This window comes from Asterias rubens, chromosome 12 (genome assembly GCF_902459465.1).
Source record: "Asterias rubens chromosome 12, eAstRub1.3, whole genome shotgun sequence".
Classification (NCBI taxonomy): Eukaryota; Metazoa; Echinodermata; class Asteroidea; order Forcipulatida; family Asteriidae; genus Asterias; species Asterias rubens.
The window spans coordinates 16555399-16580076 of NC_047073.1; the positions used below are offsets into that span (position 1 = coordinate 16555399).

The 24678-nt window shown below is 39.4% G+C and overlaps 1 protein-coding gene across 3 annotated transcripts in view; it reads right to left on the reverse strand.

Moving 5' to 3' along the window:
- Positions 1 to 2761: 2761 nt before the first annotated feature.
- LOC117297382 (histone-lysine N-methyltransferase, H3 lysine-79 specific-like) overlaps positions 2762 to 24678 on the reverse strand; it is a 35860-nt gene continuing 13943 nt past the window's right edge. The window contains exons 8-25 of one of the 3 annotated variants that reach the window (XM_033780377.1): positions 24551 to 24669; positions 23093 to 23141; positions 22347 to 22446; positions 21744 to 21850; positions 21028 to 21069; positions 20417 to 20608; positions 19787 to 19861; positions 19248 to 19398; positions 17073 to 17204; positions 16667 to 16758; positions 16290 to 16376; positions 15613 to 15750; positions 14994 to 15119; positions 14311 to 14407; positions 12220 to 13498; positions 11705 to 11805; positions 8370 to 11201; positions 2762 to 6562 (exon numbers count right to left, since the gene is read on the reverse strand). In XM_033780377.1, the coding sequence (XP_033636268.1) occupies positions 8383 to 11201; positions 11705 to 11805; positions 12220 to 13498; positions 14311 to 14407; positions 14994 to 15119; positions 15613 to 15750; positions 16290 to 16376; positions 16667 to 16758; positions 17073 to 17204; positions 19248 to 19398; positions 19787 to 19861; positions 20417 to 20608; positions 21028 to 21069; positions 21744 to 21850; positions 22347 to 22446; positions 23093 to 23141; positions 24551 to 24669 (5706 nt within the window). In that variant the 3' untranslated portion in view covers positions 2762 to 6562; positions 8370 to 8382. Of the gene's footprint in view, positions 6563 to 8369; positions 11202 to 11704; positions 11806 to 12219; positions 13499 to 14310; positions 14408 to 14993; positions 15120 to 15612; positions 15751 to 16274; positions 16377 to 16666; positions 16759 to 17072; positions 17205 to 19247; positions 19399 to 19786; positions 19862 to 20416; positions 20609 to 21027; positions 21070 to 21743; positions 21851 to 22346; positions 22447 to 23092; positions 23142 to 24550; positions 24670 to 24678 lie in introns of all 3 variants that reach the window. The other 2 variants (XM_033780376.1, XM_033780378.1) reach the window with 2 other exon arrangements.

Here is a 24678-nt window from a genome sequence, read left to right on the forward strand (position 1 = left end):
CAGTTTAATATACACGAGAAATTCACAATAATGATTGTTTCTTTAAGAATGACCATCTTCTTTTGAATCCCAGGGCCCAATTTCAAGCTGAGCAGATAGAAATTGCTTGACAATATGGGTTACCAGCTGAAATACAGTGTAATGTAATTAGCTTTTGACTGGTTCCCTGATACATTGTGCAAGTAAAAGTGTTTAGCAACATTTTCTGCTTAACAGCTTACTGAAATCAGGTGGTCCTGGACGCATTAAGGCATAAACTAATGCCAATTTAACAGGCACCAGTCTAACAATTTCAACTTCATACATCTTTTTCCAGTGAGGTGTTTTTTGATGCAATAACTCATATCTGTTCTGATTGTTACTATAGAAAGCCAAATAAATAGCAAAACAGCTACAGTAAGCAGTTTATACTACAAAAAGACAACTCAACAATTCCAAGTGAGTACGTAACTCAGCAAGCGGCTTCATTATGGTGGCAGAAGCCACAGCCGCATCCAGAGTTTCTCAAAGGCCCCATGTGTATTCTTTAAACTGTGCGACTTTGGCAAAGGCAGTGGCTGTTGGCTCAAGCAGCAATGTTAAATTATACAGATTTGTCATTTCAGCCTTGGTCAAAGCCGACCCACTACAACCTTCCACTTCTCTTAACCTTCACCGATCTAAAGACACCTTCACCACAGTTTCTAGATATTTTCTAACTACAAAGCTCATCAATCCTGCTCTGCCTACTTAATACTTGCTGCAATTTGATGTGAAAATGTACCAAGAGAGATAAAACAGTAAACATGGGATCCAAAAAACTAAAACAAGTATAGCAATAACAAGTGTGTTAGGGTTTTGAAAAATATTTAAATTCACATTTTGTAGATCATAACAAACTCAGTTCAAACAAAATTTCTTTTAACAAACTAATAATAATTACAAACCTGGAAATATTTTTCTCTTTTTTTAAATGCTAACAATTCAAGCTATAAAAAACTATTTTATATGAGAACAAGATTACCCGCCCCATCATATCTCAGGATAAGTGCATATGACACATCCCAAAATCGACTAAATCAAAAAATAATTAGTCAATTGTTTTGCAGTTCAGACTTTGACCAATATTGTACCTGCCCAACAAGAATTACTTGTCACATTCCAGAAGAGATGATCAGATCATTATAATCTTGTAGAGAATTTGAGTCCTGATATCCTGTATTCTTATTTATTATTGATGCCAATCCATTGCATTAAAAAAAAACACACACACACACGCGCAAAAACAAGACGCTAATTGTGCCCACTCAATTATTATTTGTGATTGTTAAACAGTTAAAAATACATTATCATGATTTTCAAATTTTACTTCTTCACAAACAATTGTTTTAAGCAAATCTTAACACTTTCAAAAAGTTTAACAAGTTTAAGGTACAAAACTATTCCCTAAAAGTTCCCATTTTGGGGGAACTAAATGGTTGACTTGAATACTGTTTGTTGTTTTTATGGGAAGATTGAAACACTGCAATGAAAAACATGGTTTAGGATGGTTGAAATTGTTGCATACATTTTTGAAATAACTAATGTTTTAAAGGTAGGAGGTTTTCATTTGTTTGTAAGTATTCAGCCAGCAGACAAGAGTGTTTTTATTAATGTGATTCTTAATTCTAACGCCTGCAAATGGCTTATTTCAGATTGGTTATTACTTAACAAAATTACCCCTTGCAAAATTTGTTACCTCAAAAGATACACAATTTTGCACAAATTTAAAAAAGCAAAATGTCTACAGCACCTTCCAAATTGTGCGTGTTTCTCCAGGACTAAAAAAAAATGCCACGGAAGATTTGTAAATTTGCCATTTTGCGATTATTAATAAGAAATCTTGGATTAGTTTTAAAACTGTATAACAGGTAACTGACCAAAATTCTTTTCAGTATGGTCCCTTATCAACTTATATTTTAGTAACACAATCTCCCAATAGATTAATTAAAGTTTAAATTTGCACACATTTTCTATCGCAATGGAACTACCCTATAAATCTCCTGCTGCTATGTAGCCCCCCCAACCGCGCCTATAATTAAACCCTTAGCCTATACCATGTTAGTTCTTATAATTAGATATCAAAAACCTAGTCACCATTTATACACGATTACTATTAATCCGTTATACCTAATTACTGTTTATGCCACGGTTTAACCAGTTATCATAAACTATAACTAGTTAATGGATTTGGATTTATAAAAACTAAGCAAATTGCTTGTTGTTATTCTGTATGGAAGCAAACAACAGTTCTGTTAATGTAGCCCTGCAATTGATGATCATCACTTCTAGTGCACAATTTTGGAAGTTGAATCATTGCTTTTTGTGTGCACTTGAAACCTAAATGGTTCAGGTATAACTGAGACCCCAGTAAATGATGATGTATAGTATCCAACACAACCGCAGTAACCATTATACTTTCAGTCCTTAAAGGCAGTGGACACTATTGGTAATTACTCAAAATAATTATTAGCATATAACTTACTTGGTAAGGAGTAATGGGGAGCTGTTGATAGTTTTAAACATTGTGAGAAATGGCTCCCTCTGAAGTAATGTAGTTTTTGAGAAAGAACTAATTTTCCACGAATTTGATTTTGAGACCTCAGATTTAGAATTTGAGTTTTCAAAATCAAGCATCTGAAAGCACACAACTGAATGTTTTTCTTTTTTTCTTGTTTTCTTTCATTATTATCTCGCAACTTTGAGGACCGATTGAGCTAAAATTTTCACAGGTTTGTTATTTTATGCATATGTTGAGATACACCAACTGTGAAGACTAGTCTTTGACAATTACCAATAGTGTCCACTGTCCTTAAGTAACAGTTAATTAGTTAAATTCTTTTTTAAATTTCAGCCTTGGGTCAATTGTTTCAGAACGGCATTAACAAAAAGAAAACTCTTCAACCCTTACCCCCCCCATCCCGAAAATAAAAGTATGTAGCATTTACCCATCAGGTCATTAAATTAATTTGGGGTAGAACAAAGAATAATTGACAAGAGCTGCATTTGAAGGAATGCCCTCCAGATTAACATGCCGGTGCTCTACCAACCAAGCTCTAGCCCTAATATTGGCGATCTCCCTATATTCTCAATATACTTGTTTGGGGGTGCCAGTCAGAAGCCAGTCAACCTGTAAGAAGTTGCTTCCTCTTTAATGCGATCCCTAGGCTGATGCTTCCCTGAATGTGATCCCCAGCTATTCGACAGTCACACAGGTTGAGTAGATTCTGACTGGCATCCCAATGAACTAGAAAACATGGCTCAGTTGGTAGAGTGCTGACACGTTAATATGGAAGGCGCAGGTTTTTACTCCACGCTCAAGTAATTGTTTCTTTGTCAAACCCCAAGCTCATCTGATACCTCAAGCCCTTGTCCAAAATTGTCATAAGTTCTAAATTTTACAGCGATATGAAAAAACAACGAAGCAGTTTCTCTCTGCAAATCTACAATGACAGAGGAATTGCATTAATTTGTAACCTCTGAAATACTTTGGTTTTTAATTTATTTAAGGAGCATTGATTCTGTTACTCCACAGACACACAATAGCACCACATTAGGACAATTGCAAAATCCACCAATTCATATGCAGCATATGGAGCCAATACTTAATTATTTCAACAAGTCTTAGCAAACTTTATCACTAACTTCTGGTGCATTATGTGTTTTTATAGAACAGGACGGCGCTAATCTACAACATTATACAAACCCTTAAGGCTTATTCACATTTAAGATCCCTGCATTAAGTAGGGTGTGGGTTTTGGCCACCCTGAAAACCGGCTTGGTAGTCAGAAAAAACTGTCAATAGATGTTAAATTTCATGAAAAAGTTCATGACTAGAACCAAAACAGTGTCTGGCTGCAAAACTAAGCATTCTTATTTGACCGAAGATCCCAATTGTTGGGAAAGAAAAAGGTGACTGAATTTATCCAGAGTATGCAAAAGGCATATCATTTAAATCTACCATGTTAGCAGAAAAATTAGTTGAATATTAGAAATTTGTGGATAGATGATGTCATCTAAACACGACTGCAAAATGAACTTCCTGAACACCTTATTATTATAAACTCAAGGGTTTCAACTTTGATCCACTTTCCACAACGGCTCAAGCAACCTACAATCTAAACTCTTCAAATTTGAAGCTAAAACGTTCACAACAATCCAACAAAAGACACAGCTAAACAACGCTAATTGGGAAAAATTTTCCACTAAATATTCTAGAACGACGGTAGAAAGAATGTAAAACCCTGCATGTATTATAGCCAATCGAACTCTATAAGACTTGGGATCTGACCTATGGCCTTTGACCTATGGCCTTTGACCCCAACCTAATTAATATTCATGTAGTGTTGGTTCTAGTACTGAACAGAAAGAATATCAACTTTCACACTTACTTTATTTATTTATTTTAATTCCTAATTAATGAGTAATAAATGTATATCACAACATTGATATAATTCACAAATGCACCAATTAGTTATCGATTACTTATAGACGGGGGTCAACATTTACCCCAAAAGTTCAGTCAACATTTTTGTTTTAATCAACCTATCTAATTACGTAAACTGTCCAACTTTTTAACTCCCAAAAATGGATAATTTAAATTAAATACAAATAAGATGGATATGATTAGTCTTTTTCTCTCTTCTGTTACAACAGACTTAAACTTACTTTAACAATTTACAAAATGCAGCATGATAGATTGTGTGGAAACTTGGCCTTAAAATTCAGAAAGCCATTCACTGCAAAATTAATTAATTAAGAAAAAAACAAACCACAACATACTCTCGGTAAATTACAAACTTTGTAAAAAAAACAAAAACATAATTCTGCAAACAGCTTACTCTACCTAAAAATGTACTCACTCTACCCACTTCAGCATCGGGAAACAAAACTGGGCATACTTTGTACGCCCTACAGTTTGTCTTATGTTTTTATACAAAAAATAGTTACAGTATACTACTGTTATTATAATTTGACAATAGGAATAAATAATATAGACCTGCTTTCCTTTACATTACTTCTCAGGTCTACTGAAGGTTTGGTCCCATTAATATGATATTAATTAATACGTACGAAATTGCATTTTTTGCAGGCAAGCCTATGTTTATGCAGCTGTAGTAATCATTATGAACACAAGTACTTCATATATATCAGCATTTTTTAACGTCAACTCATCGGCTTCACAAGTAGAAACTAAAGAAGTGGCAAAGCATTGCATTATAGAACCACAGAGAACAATCAATCTTGCAAGACTTCTTGAAGTTTTATAAGGATTCTGTTGGAATTCTTATATGATTTGTGAAGCAAAGCAAACATTTTAAGCAAAACGTTCTTGCAAAATGTTCTAAGCAAGGTTGTTCTTGCAGCCTTGGCTGACAATATTACACAAGCAAAAATATGGTCGAGATCTTGCGCTGTATTTTGTTTCTTAAGAAGTTGTTTCAGACTTACACTGTACTCACTAAGATTGAATTGTCTGTACAAAGTCAAGGTTGTTGTTTCTTTACATTTTCTAAATTTTTACTATTTCATTATTAAACATTTGTCATTTTATATAACTCTTTTCAAAAAATAATTTGTGACCAATCTAAGAATTTGCTTTTTCTTCCCTATGTAGAGAAAACAATTTACATCTTTTAAAATAATTTATTTGGTGTTAATTTTTTTATAGAAATAGTGACGGCAGTGACACAATAAGGCGAGACATATTATAGAGGGCGCTCTTGTGCCTCAAAGTGCGCGATGAACAGATCATCAACAATATCGTTATGAGAAGTCATCTGAGAAGATTTGCAAGATTTTGGGGAAAACATTCTGACGAAAGACTCATCCTGAAGTAGGGCCTCAGGAAACTGGGTAACCAGCCAAAGCCAATATATTTCACATGGTATTTTGGCTGGTACCCATTTCTGCTGAGCAGGTTTTCTAGGGCTCAGCAAATTTCAGCGGAAGTAGGAGACAAAGTTCAGTTTCAGTACAATCATTCCGTACTATCAGTAAGAGGTACTGCCATTTCCCAAAACTAACAAAATGAAGGAAATTCACTAAATCCCAACAAAACCTCTCAAAAAAGAAAATGTGTGAAAATACAACTTTTCAGATCGTTGTCTGTTTTTGATGCAGCAAGCGAATACTGGGAGTATTCACATGTAACGGTATTGTTCTTTTACTCTATCTACAATTCTTTATAACAAAATACACCATCCATGACTCTCTAGACACATTCTACAAGTAATGAAATATAATTGGTATCTTTTGTCTTCTCAATTTGGCAGTTTGAAAAATCATTACAATTGCTATACGTGTACGTACTCTGGTACAGAAACACACCCTGTCACATTAATGAATGCCAACTATTTATAAGCGTTGCACTCAGTAAGTTTTGACATCTCTCCTCCCCCTTAGCCACACCCCTTATTCTCAACCCCTCACAAACTGAACTCAAGGCTTATTCTCACCGAGGTATTACTGGTGCTGATTTTAGGTCGTACCATCCTGGAAACACTCACACAGTGTGTCTGCACCGAGAGAATCTCAGACGAATCTGTAAGAAACACAAGATGAAAACAGTTGGAATAAATATTACTGAGTGTTCCAAGAGAGTTTGTGTTTCTGGTTAGAGAGAGGATCAAGAGGGAAGAATTTGTGTTTCTGGTTAGAGAGAGGATCAAGAGGGAAGAATTTGTGTTTCTGGTTAGAGAGAGGATCAAGAGGGAAGAATTTGTGTTTCTGGTTAGAGAGAGGATCAAGAGGGAAGAATTTGTGTTTCTGGTTAGAGAGAGGATCAAGAGGGAAGAATTTGTGTTTCTGGTTAGAGAGAGGATCAAGAGGGCAGTTCGGCAGACAAATCTCAGCTATTTTTGTGATAAATTTAACCAACAATTTAATGTGTACGATTCCTTTTATTTAAAAAAAAATCTGCATAAAAAAAAGTTCATTTAGGAGTTTGATTTGTAAGTCATAGTTAACAGCGGGTGATTGTGAACAATTTGAAATTAAAGAAAAATAATTTCAATGTCTGGTACATTGACTAGATTTGTAACAAGAGAACACTAACATTGGATTGCCCAGACTATTATGTTGCTACATCCAATAATTACGGGAAGGTTTTTGTATATCAAGCTCAAGATGAGCAAAGCCTGGTACAATAGTGCCCTAAACATACTCAGAGTGGTGTGAGTGTTCAACATACTCAGAGTGGTGTGAGTGTTCAACATACTCAGAGTGGTGTGAGTGTTCAACATACTCAAAGTGGTGTGAGTGTTCAACATACTCAGAGTGGTGTGAGTGTTCAACATACTCAGAGTGGTGTGAGTGTTCAACATACTCAGAGTGGTGTGAGTGTTCAACATACTCAGAGTGGTGTGAGTGTTCAACATACTCAGAGTGGTGTGAGTGTTCAACATACTCAGAGTGGTGTGAGTGTTCAACATACTCAGAGTGGTGTGAGTGTTCAACATACTCAGAGTGGTGTGAGTGTTCAACATACTCAGAGTGGTGTGAGTGTTCAACATACTCAGAGTGGTGTGAGTGTTCAACATACTCAGAGTGGTGTGAGTGTTCAACATACTCAGAGTGGTGTGAGTGTTCAACACACTCAGAGTGGTGTGAGTGTTCAACACACTCAGAGTGGTGTGAGTGTTCAACATACTCAGAGTGGTGTGAGTGTTCAACATACTCAGAGTGGTGTGAGTGTTCAACATACTCAGAGTGGTGTGAGTGTTCAACATACTCAGAGTGGTGTGAGTGTTCAACACACTCAGAGTGCTGTGAGTGTTCAACATACTCAGAGTGGTGTGAGTGTTCAACACACTCAGAGTGCTGTGAGTGTTCAACATACTCAGAGTGCTGTGAGTGTTCAACATACTCAGAGTGGTGTGAGTGTTCAACACACTCAGAGTGCTGTGAGTGTTCAACGTCTCTTAAAAAGACACACAACATTCAATCTCTGAACCCTAGAAACTGTCTGTAGTCTGAGGAATTCAAACTCAAGTGGTTATTACTTAACTAGAAAGTCATTGTACCAGACATTATCCAAATCTACTTTTTCAATAATCTGGTTTTGTGCTGTGCTTTAATGTTTTCTTTTGTGTGATTTTTAATGTTTCAGTGCAATCTCCTTTTTATATTGTCTATTTTTATCGTTGGCAGGGGTCTGGTTTTACACATCTTTTGATGACAGTTTTTATACTTTTGTTTTAACCTTGACAGCCCCTGTACAACTTGTAACTATTGTGTATGTCTAAAGATTTAAAATTAAAATAAATAAATAAATATTGCAAAAACAATTTGATATTTTGACTTTTAAATAACTTCATAGGCACTGATCTCAATTCGAAACATTTACTGACCTGTGTTTGTTATTCATCTGGGCGTGGTCCCATACTGCATGACATAACCGGGCGTGGCATTAGGTGCGGTGAACCCAGCTAGGTTAGCCTGTGGGTGTGGGTATGAAGAGTGTAGGTACGTAGGTATTCCTATTTCTGGCCGAGTAGGCATTGGATACGGTGTTAGCATGGAGAATCCCGGGGAGATGGGCATACCAGGTCGCATGTTGTTGATGCGTGGTGGTAGTGGTCTGCCAGGGGGAGGAGGGGGAGGCGTGGTTTTGTCATTCCTAGGGGGAGGTGGTGGAGGAGGGGGTGGTTGTTCAGTTGGTGAAGTCAGCGGTGGTGTCGACCCTTTTGACATCATTCTATTCTGGTGAGGGGCAGGGGGACTTGGGTAAGGGGGCCTAAAATGATTCGGGGAGGTTGGCGATGGGGTGTGGTTGAAGTTTGAGCGGGCATTTTGCAAAGGTATCCCAGCACGGTTTGGAAGACTCTGGATGTGATTATATGGAGTCTGCTGAGCAGGCTGCTGTTGCTGCTGCAGTGTGTTACTGTAGTGTGGTGTATTGGAGAATAATGAGGCATTGTTGAGGTAACTAGCAGTAGCACTGTTCTGAGAACATGACTTGAGAGTCGGTGACACCTCTTCAGGTTCATTCACAGCCACGTGTTTCACTTTAGAGTTAAGGTTTGCATCTCCGGCACCTTTATACTGTACTGATTGTACTGCTCCATGCTGGGGTGGCCCATTCCTCTGATGCTGTGATTTGAGCTCAATATACGGAGTATTGACCCTCCCTTCCTGTCTAGTACCACCACGTTGGCAAGAATTACCGGCTGCCGGAGTGGTGATATTACTCTCAGCTGCAAACTTGCCTTCCCAGTTTGGCGCATACTGCTTGTTGCTCATTTTCCAATCCCCAGTAAGCTGAGGATGAGAGAGTTTCTGAGTAGCAGCCGAAGTCACGTTGTAACCCGAGTGTTGATGACTCTGGTTTGACCGTAGATGTTTGGACGTGTTTCCTGGGGCCGTGTGTTGCATCGATGCCCCAGGTTGATGCTGGTGATTCATGGATGACTTTGGTGTAAAGTTTGCTTGTGAGTTATAGTTAGCATTCATGTGGTGCTGTCTCTTCCATTTATGGTCAACAAGCTGATTGTCTGTCCTTACAGCTTGAGGTCCAATATCAGATGAGTTACCCTGGGTTACACTCGGAGCATTAATCTTTGGATCATTATTTGGATTCAGTTGATGCTGAAGCCAAAGCTTTCCGAATTTACGCCCCTCCTTGCGGGAGAACTTCTTATGGAACTGATCGGCAGGGGCCACTTCGACAATACTGTTGGTGATCGAGTTAGCCGTGCTAGTCTGGCTTACAGTTGAGGTGATGGCTGCTAAAGATCGATTACCAATCGGCATGGTGGGACTGCTGCCAGACATCTGGACAAACTTGGGTTGTCCTGCTGCATGCTGAGGCACAGACTGCTGTGTTGTTCTGGCAGGCGCTGACTGCTGTGATGGTCTGGCGGGCGCAAACTGCTGTGATGGTCTGGCGGGCGCAGACTGCTGTGATGGTCTGGCAGGCGCAGACTGCTGTGATGGTCTGGCAGGCGCAGACTGCTGTGATGGTCTGGCAGGCGCTGACTGTTGCGATGGTCTGGCAGGCGCAGACTGCTGTGATGGTCTGGCAGGCGCTGACTTCTGCGATGGTCTGGCAGGCGCGGACTGCTGCGATGGTCTGGCAGGCGCTGACTGCTGTGATGGTCTGGCAGGCGCAGACTGCTGCGATGGTCTGGCAGGCGCTGACTGCTGTGATGGTCTGACAGGCGCAGACTGCTGTGATGGTCTGGCAGGCGCAGACTGCTGTGATGGTCTGGCAGGCAAAGGTGGTACACCTTGCCCAGATATAGATCCTTGCCCAGTTACGGCTCCCATCATCCCAGCTAACCTTTGATGCTGAGCGGCATACTGTCTGGCTATGTTTGCCTGGTTGTACTGCGGTCCTTGGCTTGGTGCAGTGGTATTCACAGACCGATTGTTATTGCTTACTTGTGATGATGACATACCCTGAGTGGAAGCAGAGAGACTTAACAAGTTGCTCTGTGGATGTCTGGTCTGAGTAGGCGAAGGGACTGCTGCCTCTGTCTTAGCCACATTTGAAGGAGTCTTCTCTACCAGGATCACCGGCTTCTCTGGCTGAGGAGGTAACTCTTCTTCTTTTTCCTCATCAATATATTGGAGAGCCTCCTCATCTGCCATACGTCTCCATCCTGGAGTCCTTGGTTTAAGGAGCTCCTGCATGGAGTCTGTTTCCTCCACGTCGATGTGTACATCATCGTCGTCATCAATGTCCTCAATAAGACGTCGTTCAGTCTCTCCAAACCTCACACCATCTGCAGCATTAGGTAGTGATTGCACTTTTGCAGAGTGATTCAAAGATACCACACTGTTCTGAGAGGAAGGGACGCTGGGTCCCAAGTGGGAAGTCAAAGCAATCATTGGAGTGCCGCCAGCCTTCTGGATATCCTCCCCTCCAAAGCTGACTGAACTACCCTTCTTCTGGTTCTTATAACTCTCCATAGTCCCTTCTGGGCTTGCTACCTGAGGTACATGGGGTGAGCGTCCTCCTGCGCCAAGAGGACTCTTTGAAGCATCTCTCCGGCCTTGGTTCTCCGGGCTGTTCCCAGCACTCTGACGACGGATTTGCTTGCTACGGTCTAGCTCGGTGGATGCAAAAGCAGCAAGAGACTCAAAACCACTGTTGATCTTAGCTTGAAGCTTCTTGCTGTTTGGCGACTCCTTGATCTTAGGTCTTGATGGCTCTGGAGATACAGGAGAAGGAAGTCTCTCTGTGGTGATGAAAAGATCACAACAAGCTCAAAGTTAACAACACTGCTGAGTACATTTCAGTTAATAAATACAAAGATGCTTTATTGTATGAAACTGCTTATCACAACATTTTCCACTTACATTTACTTAAACCGAACCTAACATACAATTTGTTAAGGGTTCACTCTTCCACGGTAAGACATTGTCCTGTGTTTTTCAATTTTCAAAGGCACATCTAAGAAACTGCTTAGCAAATTAGGAAACCGCTTAGCAGATTTGGAAACCACTTAAAAGCAGGTGATAAGATGCATGCCTGTTCCCATCATAAACCCTCAACTAAAGGAACAACTAGCTGAATGCATGTCCAATGGGTGTCTTGCAATTATTGGAGCTAGTATGTGTAAAGAAGTCATGGCTTATAGTGGAATTATGTCACATTTATAGACAGTAAAAGGCATCGAAGCAGACAATAAACTGGAGAGCAATCTTAGCCAGAACTGCCTCTGACGTTAAATTAACTTACCTTTACTTTGTTCTTTTGAAGGGTCTGGTGTCTTACAGATGGATCTTTCAGCAGTTACTGATGCAGCATTGTTTGGGGGAATAATCGCCTTACACAACTTACTGTAAAAGACCAAACATGTAACATTGATGAATAACAAATAGCTATAATATCTGCAATAACATAGGTTTGAGGAAGTGACCATTGGAAAACAAATCAAGCTCTTTTAATTTGAATCAGTGATCTCAAATCATCATTGAAAGTGTACTTTGAAGACACACTCGAGTCCTGGGTGTCTTTTGTGAAAGACCCTCCCAAAATACTCTACTTTTATGGCAATCTGCAGATAACATTGGTATGTATGGCTTCAGAAGTTTTTATTCCGACTCCGAGATCGATTTTATTTGTACAAAAAAAGGAAAAAGATAGCTCAATGATGACTCTGATAATTTTTTACAGATACAAGTTTGGTATCTAACAAAACTAATTTTTTTCTGCACAGACTCAATTTTGACTTCAGAAATAAGAAAACTTACTTCTTTGGTATAGGTCTTGAAGTTGATCTGGCTCTTCCTCTTTGTGTCGTCTGCCCTATGGATCGATCCAAGGATGACATTTTACCCTCTGGGGAGGGAATTGCACTGATGCGCAGCGGCTGGTTGACATTGCTCAACATCGTCATGATGCTGTCTTGGGTTTCAAGACTTCTCTGTCTTGATGTGGTGGTCAACTTGGCTGGAATGTGAGTGGTCACTGTGGTAGTTGAAGCTCGCTTACGACTCTTCTTGGGTTTGACAAGCTGCTGCTGCTGCTGCTGCTGTGGCTGTGGCTGCGGCAAGACGGCTGTAGTCATAACCGATTTCGAAGACAGCTGTGCAGCGGACGGATTTGTACAAGTAGACAACAGCTGAGGTTTCCCTGCAACTGTTGATTTCAGCACCGGGGTGGAGGTTGTGAAGTCAGCCACCCCGCTGGAAGTTGTCAAAGTGTTCTGTGAGGTAGTTATGGTTGCAGTACTGCTGGTAGGCATGTGTTCTTGACTAGGCTCACTGGGGTATAAAGTAACATTCATTGGACTGAGGGGAGCATCCAGTGATGCCATGCTTGTGTCCATTGCCTTATTCACCTGGCTCGTAGTTAGCAAGTTGAAGAAACCACGATGCTTGATGTCAAGCGGGCTGATCAGAGCCATTGGCGGCGTGGTCTGGGAGGTCTGAACTGTGGGCGGGGTCTTTTGGAGTGTTCCAGCGAGTCCCACTGATGTAATGACTGATGTTACCATGGCATTACTTGCCATCATGGAAGGAATTGCTTGCCCAAGGTGGGAATGTCCGACGTCACGCTGGCTTTTAGATACAACTGGTGGCTCGTTGGCCACACTGCCCTTATTGAGAACACCGCCCTCTTTCATTCCGTCCATTCCAACTCTCTGTGTCGATGCTGGGTCCGGTAGACCAGCAAGGATTGCAAAACCTCCCTGGATCTTGTCCTTCCCGTTAGCGCCTTTTCCTTTGACATCAGAATTCACAACTGGTTCCTTTTCATTGCTACTCTGCGTCAGACCCAGTTTATTGGGTGACTCCTTCGTGATAAGTTCATACCCAGAGAGTCTACGATGGAGGGCTGCTTTACCGGGGGATAGATGCGCGTAGTCTTGCATTCCGGCGGCGAGGGCAGCAGAGCGTGGAGACAGATTGGGTGGCAGTATTTTGGTGACTGGTGCAGTGGGGGATGGACTCTCAGAGCTGACCCCCTTGGCACATCCTGGGCTCAAGCTGTTATTTCTACGATGCTCATAGTTACCATTAACTAGACCTGAGTGCAACGATACAAAAACGAATCAACCATTACTTCATCATTTCAAACAACTAGTGTTGAATCAAGGATTCACACCCAATCATTCTACACTAAGGAATTTGTTGGGATTGTTATGTTCTGGAAACCATCCCTGACCCCTTCCTTGACATCATAGGTGACTACAATCTGGCTACATTCTGCTTATGGTCTGCCAACTGCATACAAAAAAGTAGAGATTGTAAACATTGCAGATGGTATGGATCTGATAATTCTCATACCTGCCCAAAATACACACTCAGTACCACACAAGTTTCAGCGAGATAGCTCAGGTGGTAGAGCGCCGGCACGTTAATCCGGAGGTCGTTGGTTCGAATCCCACTCTAGTCAATTCTTTGCTCAACCCCAAAAATCATTTTCCAAAAATTTACCCAGTCAGTTTCCCTTGCGGTTTATATTGATAATCAAGTTTAGCTTCAGTAGTCTTTAAGGTTTTGAGAACAAAAGTGAAAAGCACAGAGCAATGGCTTCAGGAGACGGGCTTTAATCCATTGTACATGATAAAATAATTTTTGTCTCACTGAGACAAAAATTATTTTTGTGAAATTGTATGACTAATTTCTCAAAAACTAAAGCACCTCAGCAGGTAAAATTTAAAGGGAAGCTTTATACCATCATTATCTTAAAACCAGGTTAGTTTAATGTAAATCTGTGGACATTTGCATTTTGTGTCGAACAAAACGTGACCAAACCAAAGAAATACAAAAAGACTTGCAATCTCTACTCCTTCTCCCAAGTTCACTCCTGGGTAAAGTAACAGAGCCAACACTTACCTGCAGGACTGCCACAATTCCGCTTCACACCTCGCTTGGTTTGGACAAATAGATGATTATCCCCTGGAGTAACTGACATCTTCTCTAGTTTATGAACCTGGAATAAACATCAAATCAGGTAGGATGGTTAGAAGATACTTTATGCCTCAAGATGACCAAAGCTCAGTAATTGTATTGATTTTAAAATGCTGAAGCCATTCCAGAATCAATGCTACACTGCAGCAAGCAAGCGTCTGCCAAGAAGACTTCAAACATTATTTTTTGCTTAGAATGAGCCTGACTTTTGTGACACTACTTACCTTAAAATTAAACCTTAAAAATGCTGCAGCCATTCCAGTATGAAAGATACTAACTCCACCAAGCTTCCCTCACATCAAAGTTAAACTTGGCAAAGATCCAGGGCCCAATTTCATGGCTCTGCTTACCGCCGAACTATGTGCTTACAATCACCATTCTTCGCTTACTTGCAAGCGTCAAATTTCTGTGCTAGCTGTGTAAGCATAGATGCCTTGTAATGTGAAGTACGCACACACGTAAGCAAAAATTCCCTGCCAACTCGTAAGATACATTTGACGAAAGCGTGGAATTCCCTCCTTCCTAGAGCATTGAATCTTATTGTAAGCAGAGCCATGAAATTTGGCCCCAGTCAATAGTCAAAAGGGCAGTTAAACACAAAGTCTCACCTCAGACTCCAACTTCTCCAATTCTTTACGGAGATGTTTCTGTTGATTGTATTCTTGTATAATCTGCTCAGTGATTAGCGATGTTGGATTAGAATGACTCAGCACTTCTTGCTGACTCTCCTGCACCTGATTGCAAAGAAGAATCACAGACATAGATAACCAGACAAAATATCATGTTCTTTATGTTCCTCTACTGTACTGGCTGGGCAAAGAAGCACAATGGTCACTACGTCAATGTCTGATAATACTCAACTTTTCAGATTTTGTTCTATTTGTTCAAGAGTGCATTTTCCAGTTCATTTTGAATATTGCTGTCCCAATAGGACTCCTCAAGGTTTCTGTTATTCTTTATCTTTGAGATTTAAATGCCCTGTATTGAAATTGTACAGTGAACATGTGCATGTACATGGTGTATACATGCCAATATGACATTTTCAGTATCTTTTTTTTGGGTAAGTATTTTGTTATAGCCAAACTGTTGTTAATTACTTCCATAAAACCATTCTTTTCAACAAACTATATAACACTCCACTAGTTTATGGTTGGATTTCTGACACCTGCAAGACAAACCAGATTATCTTAGAAGAAGAACTAGATTATCAGAACGAGAGTATCTTACCAATTTCTGATTAGCTGTTTCTATAGTTAAGATTTGGTTCTGCAAAGCCTCACATTGAAGCTGCACCTCTCTGCGCTTTCCAACAATCTCCTTTGACTTCTCTACTAGCTCCGCCGGCGTCTTAGCTTCGATACCAAGCTGTAGAGGACAGAAATCAACGTTAAAGCATCTCTATAGCAATGAGGTTACAAAGTAAAAGGGAATGCTATTATCACAATGCCTAACCTCAAATGGTTAGCCCCATATAGTTTGCCGCATAGCCTTTCCAAGACTCAACATTAAACCTTTCCTAGGCTAACCTCAAGTTCTATTCCTAGCCTAACCCCTTAGCCTTTCCCAAGCCATCCCACTAGCCTTTCTCGATTAACCCCTGTCACAGACTAACTACTAGCCTTTCCCAGGCTAACCCCTTTCCCAGGCTTACCCCTTTCCCAGGCTAACCCCTTTCCCAGGCTAACCCCTTTCCCAGGCTAACCCCTTTCCCAGGCTAACCCCTTTCCCAGGCTAACCCCTTTCCCAGGCTAACCCCTTTCCCAGGCTAACCCCTTTCCCAGGCTAACCCCTTTCCCAGGCTAACCCCTTTCCTAGGCTAACCCCTTTCCCAGGCTAACTACTGCAGGATTCCATCCACCTCTAGTGTCTGGATGATCTTGCCTCCTCACCTCATCTAGACGTACATTTAGTAGTTTCATGCTGTCCTGTCTCAGATGATCAATCTGTTTCTCCAGTTGCTCTTGTCTTGCTCCAAGCTGATCCTTTCGAATCTGAAAAAAAAAAAACGTAAATAGACCATCAACTTGTTTCCCAAAAACTGCAAGAAAAAAAACACCACAAGAATAAGGCCTCATCAAAATTTGCATCTACAGCTACGGCTATGGCTGTTGCTAATGGTGTTGCTAAGGACGTCCTATACCTCACTGTATAATGATGCGGAAATCTAGCTGTAGCCCTAGCTGTAGTCGCTAACGCGGCCTCACTTTCCTCTGTGTAATCCAAGTATATCACTACAAATTGCTTGACCTTTAAGTGACCTTGACTATGACCCCTGACCTACCTTTTCTTGGTCTAGCTGCATGTATAAAAGCTTGAGGTATTCAGGACTTCTCATATACACCATAAACTGTAGCATCTGCTGTTTATACGAGTCTAAAAAGAAAGAAAACAAATTGCCATTTACATTTTTATCTTAACATCCAGGTAAATTTATAACTGTTTATGCACACAATCTGCTTAGCACTGAATGATTTAGCTTAGAAGGCAAAAATTTACCAGAGAAAAAATCATGCAAACTGCATTCTTTGTGACTGGCACCCCTCACTTAGCAAAGAAGCCAATCAAGAATAATTTTCGAGTTTTTGCAAATTGTTTTCTTAACAAAAAAATAGATTTGTGATATTGACACCTTATGTTGAAATGGATTGCTGCATAATAATTTCTAGAAATACTTGAAGTGTACTCACCCAATAGCCTATCCAGGGATTTCTCCACATCATGCTGTTGTTTCGTGCTTAGCGTGGTTGGACTCGTCTTGATTTTATTCTTGGATGTCACCATACTTGGAAGATTGAATTGGGTATGACTTTGCCTTGAATCTAGAGAATCAAACATTGTCCACAAATAAATACAAGGCTTATATTTTGAGAGAATCTAGACTAGTCCACAGGGCCAATTTTATAAAGTTGCTTCACATTTTAAATTTTAATTCACTTCAATTTAATTTAATGAAACATTTATTTCTGTACAATAAGAAAGACATAAGTATTAGGTCAAATTAATAGTACAATATAAGCAAAGAGTAAAAATGACCAATGATAATGATACTAAAAAAACCATAACAAGTTTATAAGGAAGCTGTTCAAAAAAGCAGAGGCTTGTGGGGAACAGCCCTAGACATAATACAAAAACAATAAGCGAAGACAACATGATAACAAAAGGAAAGGGAGACTGCAAAATGTTCTGGTAAAGAGCTAGTTATACAGATACCAAGCCATGATACCTTGTAAACTAATGTTGTCCTTAAGACTCGTACCTTTCTTATCAGGAGGTGACTGACTCAAAGACACTGTATGATTGTAAACTAATGTTGTCCTTAAGACTCGTACCTTTCTTATCAGGAGGTGACTGACTCAAAGACACTGTATGATTGTAAACTAATGTTGTCCTTAAGACTCGTACCTTTCTTATCAGGAGGTGACTGACTCAAAGACACTGTATGATTGTAAACTAATGTTGTCCTTAAGACTCGTACCTTTCTTATCAGGAGGTGACTGACTCAAAGACACTGTATGATTGTAAACTAATGTTGTCCTTAAGACTCGTACCTTTCTTATCAGGAGGTGACTGACACAAAGACACTGTATGATTGTAAACTAATGTTGTCCTTAAGACTCGTACCTTTCTTATCAGGAGGTGACTGACTCAAAGACACTGTATGATTGTAAACTAATGTTGTCCTTAAGACTCGTACCTTTCTTATCAGGAGGTGACTGACTCAAAGACACTGTATGATTGTAAACTAATGTTGTCCTTAAGACTCGTACCTTTCTTATCAGGAGGTGACTGACTCAAAGACACTGTATGATTGTAAACTAATGTTGTCCTTAAGACTCGTACCTTTCTTATCAGGAGGTGACTGACTCAAAGACACTGTATGATTGTAAACTAATGTTGTCCTTAAGACTCGTACCTTTCTTATCAGGAGGTGACTGACTCAAAGACACTGTATGATTGTAAACTAATGTTGTCCTTAAGACTCGTACCTTTCTTATCAGGAGGTGACTGACTCAAAGACACTGTATGATTGTAAACTAATGTTGTCCTTAAGACTCGTACCTTTCTTATCAGGAGGTGACTGACTCAAAGACACTGTATGATTGTAAACTAATGTTGTCCTTAAGACTCGTACCTTTCTTATCAGGAGGTGACTGACTCAAAGACACTGTATGATTGTAAACTAATGTTGTCCTTAAGACTCGTACCTTTCTTATCAGGAGGTGACTGACTCAAAGACACTGTATGATTGTAAACTAATGTTGTCCTTAAGACTCGTACCTTTCTTATCAGGAGGTGACTGACTCAAAGACACTGTATGATTGTAAACTAATGTTGTCCTTAAGACTCGTACCTTTCTTATCAGGAGGTGACTGACACAAAGACACTGTATGATTGTAAACTAATGTTGTCCTTAAGACTCGTACCTTTCTTATCAGGAGGTGACTGACTCAAAGACACTGTATGATTGTAAACTAATGTTGTCCTTAAGACTCGTACCTTTCTTATCAGGAGGTGACTGACTCAAAGACACTGTATGATTGTAAACTAATGTTGTCCTTAAGACTCGTACCTTTCTTATCAGGAGGTGACTGACTCAAAGACACTGTATGATTGTAAACTAATGTTGTCCTTAAGACTCGTACCTTTCTTATCAGGAGGTGACTGACTCAAAGACACTGTATGATTGTAAACTAATGTTGTCCTTAAGACTCGTACCTTTCTTATCAGGAGGTGACTGACTCAAAGACACTGTATGATTGTAAACTAATGTTGTCCTTAAGACTCGTACCTTTCTTATCAGGAGGTGACTGACTCAAAGACACTGTATGATTGTAAACTAATGTTGTCCTTAAGACTCGTACCTTTCTTATCAGGAGGTGACTGACTCAAAGACACTGTATGATTGTGCAGAGCTTCCAATCCCAGAACGGCAGATTGCTTCTTAGTCACTGAGATCTCATCCTGACCAATTCCTGACTTGCGAGGGCGACCTCTCTTGCGTTTAGTCTCCGTCTGAAAAAACCCAAACCCAACAGTTATTTTGAAGCTCTTGAGAGTCTAAGCAAAAGCCTTAAGCCAGAGCCATTGTTTCCAAACAAACATAACTTGGCATATCCTCATAACAGGGTCCAAATTCATGGCTCTGCTTACCGTAAGCCAAGAATTGGCACTTGAAGAAACAGGGAATTCTGCGCTTACGTCAAGCCTATTTCACGGGTTAGAGGGAAATGTTTGCTTGCATGCATGCGTTCTCACTATACTAGGCATGCTTTTGCTAACACCCCTAGCGCAGAAACTCGGCACTTGCAATGTAAGCGGAGAATGGTGATCGTCAGCGCAGAATTGGGCGGTAAGCAGAACCATGATATTGGGCCTTGGTAATCAAGTATTTACAACTAACCTCATTAAGTTGATCTGTTACATCTTTCCATTTTCTTCTTCTCTGTCTCCTGCCTGGCTCGGAACACTCAGAAGCCTAGAAAAGCAAAGAAAACAAATCTCATTTACAATTCATGGGTCATATGGCTATGGCTGCTGGCTTCAATAGTGGGTACATCAATCTAGCCACAGCCATTCAATTATAATAATAGTAATCATGTCTGTCTATAGCGAGCCATGTTTGTCATAAATAACACACCCTATGCCTATTCATCCAATTAGGAACAAAAATGTTAATGATTTTACAAAGCATATAAAGTAGCTTTGCTGCCATACCATTCCAGCTCTTTCTCGCTATAAGTCTACTGTGTTATTTTATATGCAGTACACAAATTCATGAACCAGACCCAATGGAGACAAGTATCACAGAATAATCCAAAGGTATTTCCTGGTATCTTTTGAAGTACTCTTTGACACCCCGTTTTTGAATTTTTAGAAAATTTGGAATCCTAATTACCAGATCCTGAAGACAATCAGAGCATACTGATTGAAAGGTTGAGTTAGCAACAAACCTCACATAATTACCAGATCCTAGTTCAGACTTAGGTTTGAATTTTTTGTTATGGTACCCTGTTTGATTTCTCCCTCTCACCTTATCAGAATTCTTGTCAACGTTCTCCTTTGTGTTGTCTTTCTGAATCCACTCTGTCCATTTGCGTCTCGTCGTCGGACCAACAACGGGCGACTCACTATCACTGGAATTCCTACTGAAGTCTAGATTCTTAACTGCGTTGAATTCTACTCCTCGTCTATTTCTATTCTTCCAGTTCTTGTATTCTTCTTCCTGCATGTCACAATAATTATCAGAAATTAACACTTTGTCTCATGTTTTGCAGGCGTTGGTTTCAAGTCACAATTGTCTCCAGTTACTACAGTAAGTTATTTTGCTAATTCTCTGCTCATTAATTACTTTTGTGTACTAAGTTTTGAGGTTTGAACTCCAAGACCACCACAAATACATTATTTAAACTTTCATTTATTATTTAAACTTTCATTCAAATAAGGATAACCTACATGTATTACGTAAATAGTTTTATGAAAATCATCGCAACGTAATGCTAACCCTGACAATTCTTACATTTAAAAAATAATACTACTGTCAAAAAGTTAAAACAACTGATAAGGAATACGTAAGAGGAGAAAAATATTGATGAAATTTTCCAAGAATTGTTTCTTCTGATTTGACAATAAAAATATAATCACCCTGAGTTTTGGATCTTTTAATCGCTGAAAATACTTCTCAAGCTGAATGGTGAATAGAAATGTGGGAGAAACAATGAAATTATAATTAAACACAATTCATTTAATGGAGGGGTTAACATTCAAGCCATTTGCAAACTGAAATCACATGAACATAAACAAGTTGACAACAAAAATTGAGACAAAATTGATCCATCACAAAATAAATAAAAAAAGAATCGTTGAAAATAATCTGAATCTCAAACAGCTTGACCTGTTACCCTCTCTTGATGTAAACAATTTGTGAACACAAAAATATCGACCATCTTGAAATCAAGCCAAACGTTGCGTCTGAATTAATGGCTTTAGCTATGACCGGTAATACCAAAAAGTCTTCTTCTTTACTGTTTAACAAGATTTCAAGCCTTGATTCACTGATGCAGCTTTCCACTGATAAGAGGGTAATTTCATAAAGCTTCTTCCGCGGGCAATCACTGCTATAGCTGCTTAGCAGAATTTTTCATCTGCTTACTGTCTCCAAAGCAGGTAAACAGGTGCATTGCCAATGCTTCTCACCATCTAAATAAATCACTCAACTATGCACTCAACTGTGCGCTAACACTTACAGACTCCTTCTCCAATAGTAAGCAACCATAGTTGCTTTCAGTAAGCACACATTGTTGCTTAGTGTTAATAAGCAGGTTTACAAAACGAGTTGATAGATTGTAATGGTTACTCACCAGTGTCCTATCAATAGTATGGAGGTAGTAAGAGACAGGTTTACCAGTCCATGATACAGACCCACGTAGTGGAGATAACTCAACAACATGCATGATGCTGCCAATATCTGATGTATCAAGAAATAATTAACAGTAGAATGAATTTACACAAAAGTAACAAACCCTAAATTGGGAGGAAAACCCCAAAACCACGCAATCGGGTAGGGACAGAACAACCAGTCCACATGCAAGACCCCAGTCCTGGATTCAAACCAGGGGTCCATTGAGGTGAAAGGTAGGTAAAAGAACCTGTATTGGCTCTGGAAAGAGCCGATTAGTTTGTTCTAAAATGTTTGGACTCATTTCGACTAGTTTGCTCTTAATTGACTGGTTGTATTTTATTATAATTATTGTTTGGTTTATTTCGGAAATACAAGCTTCACAGCCTTAAGGAGGCTGAATTGAGGTTTATTTTTACACCATTAAGGAAAGTTAAATATAGTTGTATGTTTCTAGATGATGACTATAGCAACTTAAAGTTACTGCAATTTGAATTAATAATTCCATTGGGGATGAAGTACATTGATGAAATGATAGGAAATACAATCCAAAGGCAAAACTTACCACTTAAATTTCTATCTGTGATTCTGAAGTTGAGCGGGCAGAAAGCTTTAGATGAGACGATCTTAGCACCTTCTTTCATATTGGCAAAGCGTTCCTTCAACTGCAATGAGAGAGAGATTACAATGAACTTGCAGTCAAAGTAGATGACTGGTAACAACCCCAAAACAGAATGGATGAGTTTCAATCCGAAAACTCACACCAGACCCCAATTTCATAGAGCTGCTTAGCACAAAAAGCAAATAAGCACAACAAAATCACGCTTACCAGAATAAGGTAACCAGCTAGACTACCATGTCACATCATTCTTCCTCCATGGTCACATGTACAACTTGTGACTGGTATCCTGCTCATTTCTGCCTAGCAGAGATGTGTCAAGCAATACTTTTTGGCTTCAGCAGCTCTATGAAATTGTGCCAAGTACTATCTAACCCTCTAAAGAAATCCTTCAGTCTGAAATACTATCAAAGTCAATAAACTAGCACATAGTGAGACGGCCCTCAAAGTCTCCAGGGAATGATTCCAGACCTGTTTGCTTCGTTTTTGAAAGGGCACGGGCACTCAGGCATTTTCTCCTTGGTTAAAAAGGCCACCATATGACGAAACTGTAAGTTTCTACTGGAGCACCAGGGGGCATAGAGGCATCGCCTGTGATTCCCACTTCTTTTTAGCATACTTTCTTCATGATACAGCAACAAACATCTTTCATAGCTATATGTCATTTGAGAAAAATTCAAAATAGTAATTACCTTGTGGTCCACATTTGGTCCAAACGCGAAATTGTTGACGAAGATGATGCTGAAAAGAGGAAAATAATCTCCAATGTTAACGATTCAGTAATATTCCTCGAACAAAATCTCTCAAGACTCCATTCTATTATAAAGTCATCATTACAAATGGTTAAAAATGCAACTTACTAGAGCAGCAGGAAAAAAATGGCTTTTACAATATTTATTCTTCTGCTAATAGCAGAAAACAAATCTAACCAATCCCTGGATCAATGAGAGTAAATGTCAGCGAGAAACTCTGCACTCTCTGGAGATAACAAAGTGATCTAACTTTTCTGGGACTATTACTTTCCAGCGTACTGACGTCATGTTGTGCTGAAATATTCATCAACTTTTCTTGGCATTTCGAGACCTTGGTACCCAAGGGAATAGCGGGAAATTTTCTACTTATAAATTTTATTCATTCTTTTTTCTTCTTATTTTGTTTGCTGTTTTTTTTTTCCTGTAACAAATATATATCATCAGTCAAGGATTTCAGCTTGATTACTTCAGCAAACCTCAAGGAGTTTTTAATCCTCAAGCAAAATAAGCTTTATTTTGCTTGCCAATTCGCGCAACTCTTGAAAGAGCTTCGGGTTTATTCGAGTCTTTTTTTCTTCGCTAACTAATTCAGTTTGCTATGTAATTTGAAAAACACTTCAGGTGGGGTATTTACACAACAGAACAATAGTACAAAACAACCTCCCTAAAAATCGTTCAAACACTGCAAAATTTATAAGAAATAACAGTTGTTTTTAGCCAAAACACTATACTTAGAAAATCAACAATGCAGAGTGGAAATTACTTCAAATAAGGTGTTCAGGCTGGCTTCGGCCAAAAGCCTCTAGTTATTCTTGTAGTCTTTGTGTTAGTTAAAGAAAGAGGTGAAAATGTTATTTAATTTCATAAATTACAATGCTCTGTCATCTGAATATCAGAACCTATTCTGAACTTTCTTATAAGTTGAATTTCTTGAGAAGAGATAAGGGCAAGGTAATCTAACAACTAGGTCACTTCCTCACAAACAGCAATCAACTCTTGTAGCTTGGAAATTTGACTTCAATAGAGATGTTATCATATCTCTTACTATGTAATATCAGGTCGAACATTTAGGAGGAGAGTTGGACTTAAATTACTCAAAATAAATGTTAGCATGGAGAGCTGTTGATAAAACATTGTGGGAAGCGGCTCCCTCTGAAGTAACATAGTTTTTGAGAAAGAGGTAATTTCTCACTCAAATAATATGCACCTGAAAGCACACACAACTGTGCAACAAGGGTGCTTTTTCTTTCATTATTTTCTTGCAACTTCGACGACCAATTGAGCCCAAATTTTCACAGATTTGTTGTTTGATGCCAATATTGACATTTACCAAAACATGTCATGTGCCTGTAAGTGCACATCAGTAAATCTGAAAGACCAGTAATGAGACAAACTTACTTGGCATTGGCTATTTTCTCTTTCATCTCACTGGACAGAAAGTCACCTTTGTGGAGTTCAGACGGACTGTACTCCTTCCCATACCATTTCATCCAGCGCTCAAATTCTTTCATCAGTTTCTGCAAAAA